We start from the raw sequence: 11,660 nt of genomic DNA, 5'->3' as shown, positions 1-11,660 counted from the left end.
CTAGTTATTTTGCAGTGCAAATGCATGGGGTGATGTAAAACTGGCCAACAGCCCCTGGTCCAATGCCAGTATTAATGAAAAAAAGAATCTATGAAGTATTCCAGAAAGCATGATTGAATCAATCTAGTACTTACAGAGATAATTAAAAACATGAAATGGTTTCAAATATAATAAATGACCCAATCAGACATTAGTGGGAGGATTCATGTTTAGGTATAAAGGCAGAAGTCACAAAAGATCAAATCTATCAGGAGCTCAAGTGCTTTTGAACTCCAAGCCACTGCTTGATCATCATCAAGTCTGCAGATGAACACCATCAGTTTCCAGCAGAACCTGACCGATGAATATTGCTATCCTGACAACAACAACTCATGCATAAAGGAGCTGCAAAGCAGCAAAGGCAGAATTTTCCTTCTCTTCTTCCTTTCATGCATATCCATGTCCACGGTGCTCCTGAACCTGCTCGTGATTATCTCCATCTCCCACTTTAAACAGCTGCACACTCCAACTAATTTGCTGATCATGTCTCTGGCGGTGGCCGACCTTCTTGTGGGACTCATAGTGATGCCGGTTAATATCATGGACCTAATAGACAGCTGCTGGTACCTCGGGAAAACCATGTGCTCCCTTTATCCCGTGGTTAATTATATTTCTGTCACGGCCTCGGTCGGCAGCCTGGTGTTTATTGCTGTTGATCGTTACATCGCCATCACCAGCCCTCTGCTCTATTCCACCCGAATTACAATTTCTAAAACCTCCTTGTTTATTGTTCTGACCTGGTCAGGCGCTATCCTGTATAACACCCTATTTTATTTTTTCGAGGGTCACCTGCTTCATCCTGACAAATTCAGCCAATGTGTCGGAAAGTGTGTGGTGGTTCAATCTCAATCCGCCTCCATGGCTGACCTGTTCATTTCCTTCATCTGCCCTTGTTTCACCATGTTGTTTTTGTACCTGAGAATTTTTAAAGTGGCCAGATATCAGGTCAAATCCATCAGTGCTGTAGAGTGCGACTATGCACATGGGCACAGGGTCAAAAGAGTAAATATCAAAGCTGCAAAAACCTTGGGCATTGTCATTTTTGTGTATCTTTCAAGCTGGATCCCTTTTTATTTGAATTTGCTGTCTACCGAAAGCCTGTCGTCCATGTCAGTGGTGTGGGTCGTGCTCAACTGGCTGATATACCTCAACTCCTCTGTAAACCCCCTGATATACGCCATATTTTACCCCTGGTTCAGAGTGTCTGTTAAGTACATTGTGACATGTCAAATATTCCAGGCTTCTTCCTCCATGTTTAATCTGTTCCCCGAGCGCTTTTAATTACACACTCTCATTATTAACACGTCTGAGTTACGAGTAGAACATAGCCTGAGTTAAATTGTAGGTTTGTGTTTTAGTGTTGGATCCTATTAAAGTGTACAGTCTGCAGATTTCTCACACTGATCATATAGAAAGTAATGATAAAAGATGTGTGTGAGAGCGAGAGGTACAGTAGGAGAGAGAGAGAGAGAGAGAGAGAGAGAGAAAGAATGTGCAGTCTCAATCCACGAAAGGGCAAAAAAACACAGCTTTTACACATTTTAATGTTGTGATTTTTTTTGTGTACTCATGTCCTCACGGATCATTTCTGAAACACAGTCTTGTTCTGGGGAACTACAGTATGAGTACAGATGCACTTACTTTTAAAAGCATATTTCTGGAAGTTATACATTAAACAAAATGTTTTTTTCCTTAGAATACTAGTATGATTAGGGTTCACCAATCAGCCATTACTGATTTTAGTCTTTCGTCTGCTCCTGTCGAGGGGTTAAAACCGCAGACCATCCGATCTGTGCACAACTTGGCAAAGGTTTTACATCGCATGCCCTTCCTGACACGACCCTCCCATTTTATCTGGCTTGTGACTGGCACTGGACGTCGTAGCTGAGTAGTATGGGGTGAGTTGAATATGTGTAAATAGTTCAAAGTGCACCAAATGCAGGATTATAGAGAAATGGCAAACACCTCCAAAGCCTCTAAACACTATTTTGCGCTCTGAGCATGTGGAATAAGTGGGTTAGAGACTAATTCACACGCAGAATTTGCTCAAGATTTTAATGCACATGATTTTTGGTAATGTAACGGTTTCTGTTGTGCCACTTGGAAGCGTCTGCAGTCGGTTCATCTCTGAATGTAAAACATATTTTGGAGTCAGTATGGCAGCAGTATAGCTAAATTAAAATTTTTTTTAGTATACTTTCTTTTCTGTTAATTACAGCAACACTGGCCATTCTTATGCTTCTGAGAACCGATCAGCCATAACATACAAACTAAAACATTATTCACACTAGACCTTGTTGTGTGCTATGGTGTTTGACACCTGGCCCATTAACATGTCACCAGTTTACTGCTATATAACTAATAATCAATGTTATTCAAGTCACCAGGTGTTAATGTTATGGCTCATTTGCGTACATCCGATACCTTAGTCAGACTATATTTTTACTAACTGATATTAAATTTACAAGATATATACAGTATAATGCAAGCTCCTCCGCAGGAATATGACCAAAACCCCGCCCTTATATTAAGTGATATATGAGTTATTTACTCTATTTATTTTTTAATGTTTAATGTACTTTTTTTTTTTTTTTACAGAAATCCACACATTGTAAAATCACCAATTGCTGTGACCAACATGTATGTGTTAGGAACCAACTGTCTTACCATGAAATGTGACATTCATGTCCAGTACACCTTGGCCTAGAAAACACATTAAATATATACAGGGATTAGTAATGATGTGCTTTACTTCCGTGTTCATGTAGAGTAGCATATACTGTACTGTATTGACCAAACAATATATTGTATTTTGTATTATAATAGTATCAGCCTCTAATGTTTTAAATAAAAATGATCATTACAATATGGTTCCTTATATAAGTTTTTAAGTGGTAAAATAAATGTTAAATTATAGCATTATTAAAAAAAAAACCAAACAATTAGTCCACGAGCCCACGGAACGGACTAATGAATAATGCATCATCATTTATTTATGCATACGCTTTCCAGGAGCCCATGCAAGTCCACAAACACACATTATTTGCAATAATTTATCATGTTCCAATTTAAATACAAATCGTACTATGTATTTGATATTATACAAAGTCAAATTTGTACAGGATTATTTATTTTCAAAATTTCTACATAATGATAATAATAATAATAATCATTTTATTTAATTTTTTGATCTATTGATTTATTTTGATATAAAGTGGACATTCTGTATAGAGCAGCTGCACATACTGTAACGTTCTGATTGGAAAAGTCACATGTTTAAATCCCAGGCCTAACAGGGACTCAATCAAGGCTTCAGCTGCTCACTTAGACATGTGAATTTAATGCAAGGGATGACAAGCTTTGCAGAATGAATAAATATAATGTAAGTAATTTAAAAACACTGGGAGAAGGAAGAGAATCTATAATTTAGATTGTTTATCCAGACTTAAGGTTTTTGTGAGAATTTTTTATCTAAAAACTGCAACACTTAAATTATGTTTGGTATCTACTGTTGCCGCAGTAGTACATGGTAACACCAACCACGACAAAAAAATTTAAACAAACAGAGTACAAACAATGTACGTCTAAAAAATCAATTCGAATCACACAAAGGGATGTAAATGATGATTATACGGCGGTACGAGTGGCGTTTGAGACAAACTGGTGGTGCCAAACTGGTGATGACATTTTTGGTGAATGAAGGTGTAAAAGCACAGTATGGTGACCAAACATTTTAAAGGAGGCAGTGTGTCTGATCCCAGCCGTGGTGGCTCAGAGCTCACTGCAGTCAGAGCCCCATCTGTCTGTGTGAACTGTACACACACTCATTCACCGACACCACTCGCACATTACAGGAACTCGGCTGGGAGTTACCGCCATATTCTCCATACAGTCCTCACCTTATTCCAAGCCATTTACACATGTTTGGACCACTAACGGAGTTCCTGGGAGGCCGGGGTTTCAGACGTAAATCAGTCAGGCTGTCCGATCATGACTTCGGCGTACTGAGAAAACATTCTACCTTGATGGTGATCAAGCACTAGTGAAACACTGGCACAAGTGCATTAGTGTAGTGGGGGATTTGACTTTGACTTGTATATTGTTACTACAGTCAAACCATAATCCTATGATTTGAAAACTCTAGACAATGTCTTTTTGAGCTTTGCGTCAACTGCAGTCCGTCCTAACATGGTGAGGAAATTAGCGTTTGCATCATTTTCCATTTGTGTGATGCTCCGAGAGCTTCTGAAGCAGAAGTCTTTAATCAGGTCTTAAACCCGCGCTCTCTTCTTCTACCATCTCGCAAGCACAATTAGCATGCGCAAACTTAACTTTAACACCTATGCTAACGGTTAGAGTTGAGAAAAGTGTACACAGCTCTACAGAGTTCAGTCTTTTTGAACAAGAAAGTAATTCAAAGAACCACAAATGAACGAGCAACGAAATCTGCTAATGCTTTTTTTTTCCAGATGGCCACGGAGAAGGGACTCATTGTGTCTGTGTGTGTTTAGAGGAAACCAAACAGTTCTGCTGGATCGAGTATTCACCAAGTGTTCATATCGAATATTAATATTGCTCAAATGTTAATGTTGAAATCCAGACCACAGTTATTTTTTCTTTAAAAAGGATAAATGGTTAGACGCCAGTGTACGCGTCACCATTCAAACCGCCACAGCATTTTCTACTTCCTGATAGAATGTTCAGGGTTGTCTCATTCCTGCATGTAAGCTTTCATCTATTATGTTAAAAATGAAGTGGTATAGGTTGCGTGACCTTTGAGACTATTTTTAAAATCAGAAATGCAGGGCTGTTCATACATGATGCAGATCATGGTGCTGCGAAGCTAAGCACAAACCACTGAATTTATTCACATCCAGCACTATTCCTCTCATTTATGACGCAATGCTCATCTAGCCGAGAGGGCACTGTACACACGGACCCTTTAATGGGGTAATGACACAGAATGGTCTGTTTCGATAATATTTACCTGCTTTCTAGCTGCAGGTCTCTGAGGATCCTATTAGCGCTGATATGGCTAGAGATGATAAGGCGTGATAAGGAGCGCCGTTAAAGGCAATCAAAGCTGCACAGTAAACAGTAGGAACATGATGATGATGATGATGATGATGATGTAGTAATGAATACTGCAGAAAATTGCAGCAAGGCTAATTTGCATGTTACTTTAAAGTCTGACCTGCTTTTATGACTTTTATGACACAGATAGCCTGGAGTTACCTTCATTGTTGGAAATCAACCTGGCATAATATCTCTCGTTATTAACAATATCAGAGTGTATTATTTGTTCAGGTTATTTAGCACTCTGTTTGTTTGTTTGGGTCGATCCTGTTCTTCTTACAAACGCTGGTCTCTTTCAGCATCCCCTCATCATTTCTTAAAATGTTTTTATGCCCCTGGATATCTGCCCTGTCGTTCATTTCGGCATAGCTGTTTTCTTTCCCTCAATCCTGTCCATATCTTCAAACCATTTATTCACTGATAAACTAGAGGGGGGAAGCTGATGAACCCATGGGGAAGGTGATGTAGAGTACTGTACAATGACAACCAATGCAGTCAGATGTTCTATACTGTAGAAGCCAGTCGCGATCACATGGAGGTACGTGGAGAACTTTAGAAGCTTGTGTTTCACGTCAGGCTTATTTCCACTCATCTCATTGGTGAGAAGATTTTATGAATTCTTAAACGTACATGTTGGACGGATTCCTTAAGGCTAAGGAGAATAGGAGATATCACTTCTTATAACTAAAGCACCAAATATTATTTTCCTAAGCGTTGTCCTGGACAGGTTTGGATTGCTCCCTGGTTCTCAAACTTTGAGATCTTCCAGGAATTGCTCTGTATGTACGGTATGTATATATATACTATAGATAACGTGATGCTCACAAATTTCCAGGAAGCCATGATCATTTCAATTCACTTACCAGTTTTCAGTTTGACCTTGATGAATTGCTAGTGTTGGGAACTTTTTCCTTTGTCGAATCAGAGACCAGGAGACCAGTTTGGGATATCTTCCAAGCAGAAGTTAATCATCCAAGTGAGACTAAAACTCCGCTCTGGAGAGTTCATACCTTTCAAGGGGGAGGTATACAAAGAGTTGAAGACATCTAAACAAAGCGCATAGAAATGTAGTACAGGAATCATCCTGGTAACAGAAGTTCCTCAGCCCTGATCTCTAATCTAATCAGCCTGACAGTATCATCCAGACCTTCACATTATCATAGAGACAAAGACACAGCCTGGCCTAGAGATTATCATTCACATTTGCCTTGGGACCCTACAGTACACAATGGTCAGGAAGTCCATAAAGACAAAAGGTTAATGTCTCAGACACCAGGGCTACCAGACTTGATCTTCTTATAATGTCATCATCCTAACCTTAAAAGGGTAAAAAAAAAAACTCAATGTATATAACTTTTTTTTAGCTTATATACTATTACGATGGAAATTACATTTAACATTTTATAAATTTGTAACCCGACACTAGGCTTTTGTTACTGCCTTTATATCTTCGGTATGTATTATACAAAATTCTCTTTTTTGTCATGTTTAGACATTCAGATGAGTCTCCAGTGTGTAAACAAAACTTGTTTTAGCTGGGGCTTAAACAAGCCAATTTGGTTTCCCTACAAATGTGAGCTCATAGAAGAAGAGACCCCCCCCCCCCCCCCCCGCTGTCTAATGTAGGGGCGTGTCTCAGCAGGAGCTCATTTGCATAGACACTGAAATAGCACGTTCTGAAGAGGAGACTTTAAGGTGTTGGAAAAGTGCATTTCCAAAGAGTTTTTAACAGGAACCTTAAAACGCACACACTCTGGGGTGATATCGATTGAGCCTCATTCTTAGATATGGACAGAACTGATTGAATTAATTAGGATGTTTGTTTGTCCATTTTGATGCCAATAAACTTATAATTTCATCTCTTTAGAAGACCAACACGCCACAGCTGGATTCTAAGTGGTTGAATCTAATTGCTTGGTGTTGATCAGTTTTTGGAACAGCAGCTTTTACAGTAGCGCAGCTGTTTCTTAAGAAGTAAAAGATTGTAATGAGGGTGTTATATAAACACAATAATAAAAAATAAAACAATCTCAGGTTTTGCTCTTACAGAAACAGGATCCACTCCTCTTCATCACCACATCCTGCTGTGTTTTATTCTATACTTTTCCTCATATTTTTTTTATCATAAGATTTTTTTAATGAATTATTGGATCGCTTACAATGTTTGTATAATGCTTTGTAGAAAGGATTAACAGCTCACGTTTAAGCTTAAATACAAGCACCATAAAGAGTTCAATGATTTGTTGTTATAATATTTGTATCAAATATTTTGTCTTTTTAGCAATTTGTGTCAAATGAGACGAGGTTGCGAACGAACGGCAGCATGTGTTATAGAAAACTGTGAAAAGAGGAAAAAAAAACTCATTTTGACACTGATCGTGTGTCTTTTATTAATTAAGCACGAATAAATTCGAAGTTCCATTAATGAACAGAATGCTGTTAATGAATTCTCCTGCAGGGTTTCCCCGTAAATAATGCAGTAAAAAAAAAAACCTTTTTTTCTTTTTTAAGTAAAAATATATATTTTAGCAGGACCACTTCCTTGCACATACACTTCTTTACGGAGACTGCAGGCAGAAACTGTGCCATTTAAACGGGTCGTAAAGGTTAGGGGTCAGAGGTCAGGCGACGCACTGATGGAGCGACGCCTGAGTAAATGAGTGGAGAAATGTCAGCGAGCATCATCGGCACGACCGGAATCTTAAAACGGTGACGTGAGGAGAACACGACCAGATGTGATTTTAAAATCAAATAATGTAAATAAATTAGAACAGTCACGCAGCGTGAATCAAAACGGAACACTTATATAATGTCCATGGAAATGACAAAAACATAAAAAAATATATATATATATTTAAAGCTAAGCTTGTGCAAAAGGGAGCACATGTGATATTTTACAGTTTTCAGGGTTAGGTACAAATTTCACCCGAAGCAACTATTTAGAACCAGATGACGAATGCGAGAATAAAAACTGTAAATGTTTGCTGTTGTACAAAAGAAATAAAACACTTTCAGGAGGCGTGGTTACAGGTAATGAATCACCTTCGGCATGGTAAGGGTGTTACATCTGCTTTACTGTGATTTATTCCTTACTGTTTAGGAAGGACATCAGGATGGACACAGATGTCTTAAGGACAAAATAATGTATGGGCTTATGAGTAAATCATAACTGAAGGTTGTTTGAGAAACATACTTTAAAGGTCAACTATTGCACAAATCATTTTTAGACGTTCTCAATGTTGTTTTGAGGGGAACAAAAACAACATTCCGTGCTTTTGGTCCATTTTCCCCAGTTTTGTGTTGGTTGGGGTTTAAACAAGCCAAAAAGATTTCCTCCCTAATGTGACCTCATATATGGAGATGTACAGTACAGTGTATATATATTCAATTATTTGTCTTATATACCTTACATCATAGTGAAATGATTTTTTCCCCACATACCCCAGTTAGAAGGCTGGGAGAGGGTCAGCCAGGATACAGTGCCCCTGGAGCAGACAGGGTTAAGAGCCTTGCTCAAGGGCCCAACAGCAGAAGCCTGGTGGTCCTGAGGTTCGAACCCTGAACTTCCGATGAGTAACCCAGTAGCCCCCAGCTCGTTCCTCAGCTCTGCTGTTCTCTGAAGTGGGCGTGGCTTAGCAGTAGCTCATTTACATAGACATGGAAATGCTACATTTGGATGAGGATTGGATCATTGTATTGTGTTACTTTGGAGCGGCTCTGAGACCTGTTTTAGCCTGTTTAAGATCTAGTAAGCTATGGGACCTTTAAAGCACAAAGGGGGCGTGTTTTGTCTGGTGCTAGCTTTGCTTCAGGTTAACTAGGCGCCTGCCTGCCCTGGTGTATTTTTTCGATGTCCTATTGGTGACCCAGTGGTAGGTTTCTGTAACGCATGACACACTTTGTTAAACACGGTGCCATTTGGCGCGGTTTGGTGTGTATTGTAACGAGGACTGGATGGGAAACGAGCTCCCGGTGAAGCCGACCAGGCAGCGCGCTCGGTCCTCTGCTCGCTCGCTCTCGCCCATGCCAACATTTCGCTCTCCAAATAGCAGATGCCAGCTGCCGCCTAAAGCAGCTGACCTTTCACCATTCCTTTCCCGATCTGTCCGTCCTGACATTTCCGTCGTTCGTCTGCATGCAGGCACAACACACACACACCCGCGCACAAACACCACACACAAACACAAACACACACCTTGGAAAAAACTAACACCAGACCTTTATGATATTTGGGCTGGAAATGAGAGAGGGTTGCTCTCTGACAGAAGGATATGAAAGCAGAAAGCAACATTTTTTTTTCTTTTTTTTTTTTTTTTTTTTTTTTCCTAACACAAAGCCTGTGACGGCGTCTAATTAGAATCTACATGTGGCCTTTTTGAAACAAGACCTTTTAATCATCCGAGTGCAGCAACCTGGCAACCGCGTGCAGGTCTCAGGACTTACTTTAGCTTAATTTTTTTTTTTTTTTTTTTTCTGGAGTGGAAACATGGGCATGATTAATAGACAGAGAACGAGCGAGTTGGGATTTATGTGCAGTACCAACATACCCCATGTGATGGCACTGTTAGCAGGCGTCTAAGACACAAATCCACTTCCTGTCAGTAAGAATCCCATTCTTTATGTTGATGCCAATAAACACCTGAACATTAAGGCAGCCTTGTGAGAGCACGGGTCACTGCTCCGTCACGGGTCAGAAATCATACGCTTCTTATTAGTTACACACACGAGTGCTCGTGTAAATATATGCAGTGTGGAGGAAATTAATCAATATTGTGAGAAAGAAATAGATTTCCCTATCTGTACAAATGTATTGGCACCCCCTGTGCACTACTTACTGCCTATCAAGGAAACACGGATGAGTAGATTTTATATCCGTAGTGTTAGTTATTTCTTTTTTTTTTTTTTTGTTGCTCACATGGTGTGTGTTTCTGTGTGTGTGTGGGTGTGTGTATAAAAATTGGCTGTGTACACTGCACAGCTTTGTACAAGCACGTTTCTCAGGGTGGCAAAACACTCTAGCAGTACCGTCACCAATGATCTGTGCTGCTTCCTCGTATACACTCCTTCGTAATGTCTTCAGACGTGTTTAACGACACGACGAGGTGAAACTGCGGTACGAGGAATCGTTCACTCGGATCCGTGTGGAATAGAGACGATCCTGATTCCAGTGTCACGCAGGTGCAGTGTCTCTTGATGCTGATCCTGAAACGAGAGGCTGGAGGACGGGTTAACACTCGCGCATAAAAACAATGTGGTTTGTTCTCGCGCTAAGCGCTTACAAGCTGACTGACAAGGTAGGAGTGTCAGAAAGTGCACGGAGCGAGAGCGCTAGCCCAGACGGTTTATTTATACGCAATACCAGGCACTACATAATGTATATTATACACTCTCAAAGCAAACCTCTACACTCTGAACACAAACCTGCAGCAAAAATCAATATGTGTGTGTGTGTATATAACTATATGTAATGTAGATCTATTTTTGCTTTTTCGTGCACACTTCGCGAGGCGTGTTGCACCGCAGCCACGGGGAGAGTAAAATATCTCTCATCAATAGCTCCTTAGTGTAATTACAGCGATCGATAAATCCATTGAGCCCGAGATGAAGCTGCACTCAATGAAACCGGCCACGTCTGGACTCGACTCCGCGTTCAAAGCATCGCTCGTCACATTCGAACCCTCTCAGACAGGTCTTCCTCGCGTGCCTTTATGTCCGTACTCGGGTAGGAATGGAAACGTGATGCGAGACGAAACCTTATTCGAGGTAAAGCCGGGTTTTGTTACAGGCACGGTTCACGTTAACACCGGAGGTGATCGGATTTCAAGATATTGGAATATTTTTTGGAGCTCATTTTGAGAGCTGTGTTTTACCGCTTTTGAATAGAGGATTGCATCAGATAGCAATGCCTTCTGGGTAAGTTCTGCTCCTTAAGCGCATAGCCGTGTTGACTCGATTCCTCGAGGCCTTCAACATCTCATCCAACATGCTTCATTTGAGCTAATAAAGTAGCGGAACAGGCTTGTTTCCCCAACGGGAATTGACAAGGGGAAGTCGCCGGGGGGCTTGATGAAAAAAAAAAAGAAGAAAAGAAAGAAAGGAAGAGGAGATGCGATCTATTTACGACTTTTCAGAATTTACACAAATGATCCCCTATAATAAACACATCTCGCTTTGAGAATCAGAGGAGCAGGATTTATATCAGCTGTAGATCATTTCCTCTGACTGGTCAGAGCTCTAGGTGTCAGTGCAGGTCATTTCCTATAATTGAAGGTCTTGACACGTGTTACCCCTAATACGTTATGGTTTCCATGGTAACCTGGGAATCCTGCGAACGCGCACATCTGATGTTCAGGGAAAGATTCCGGATCGATGCCTTTGCATCTAAGTGTTTGCCTGGTAAGGGTTTTAATTGCTCGAGTCATGGGTTTGCTTCGGGTGGAGGTCAAAGTTCAAACGCCAGAACCTTAACAAGATGATCAACGAGATTGATACCACGGCGTCGGTCAGAATTCAAATTATGTGAAGGATAAGGATGGAAGGATGAT

The 11,660-nt window shown here is 40.4% G+C and overlaps 1 protein-coding gene across 1 annotated transcript; it reads left to right on the top strand.

Annotated features, from left to right (window-relative positions):
• The first annotated feature begins 306 nt into the window (after window positions 1-306).
• LOC128505689 (trace amine-associated receptor 13c-like) lies at window positions 307-1,320 on the top strand. The gene has a single exon (XM_053476235.1). It carries the CDS (start codon window positions 307-309, stop codon window positions 1,318-1,320), a length of 1,014 nt encoding a protein of 337 aa, XP_053332210.1.
• The last annotated feature ends 10,340 nt before the right edge of the window (window positions 1,321-11,660 follow it).

Source organism: Clarias gariepinus, chromosome 17 (genome assembly GCF_024256425.1).
Source record: "Clarias gariepinus isolate MV-2021 ecotype Netherlands chromosome 17, CGAR_prim_01v2, whole genome shotgun sequence".
Lineage (NCBI taxonomy): Eukaryota > Metazoa > Chordata > Actinopteri > Siluriformes > Clariidae > Clarias > Clarias gariepinus.
Note: the sequence above shows the minus strand (reverse complement) of the source record. Positions and strands in the feature narration are given on the sequence as shown.

Excerpts from the sequence above, each read along its gene's own strand:
- LOC128505689 (XM_053476235.1), top strand. The coding sequence starts at position 307 with ATGAACACCATCAGTTTCCAGCAGAACCTGACCGATGAATATTGCTAT.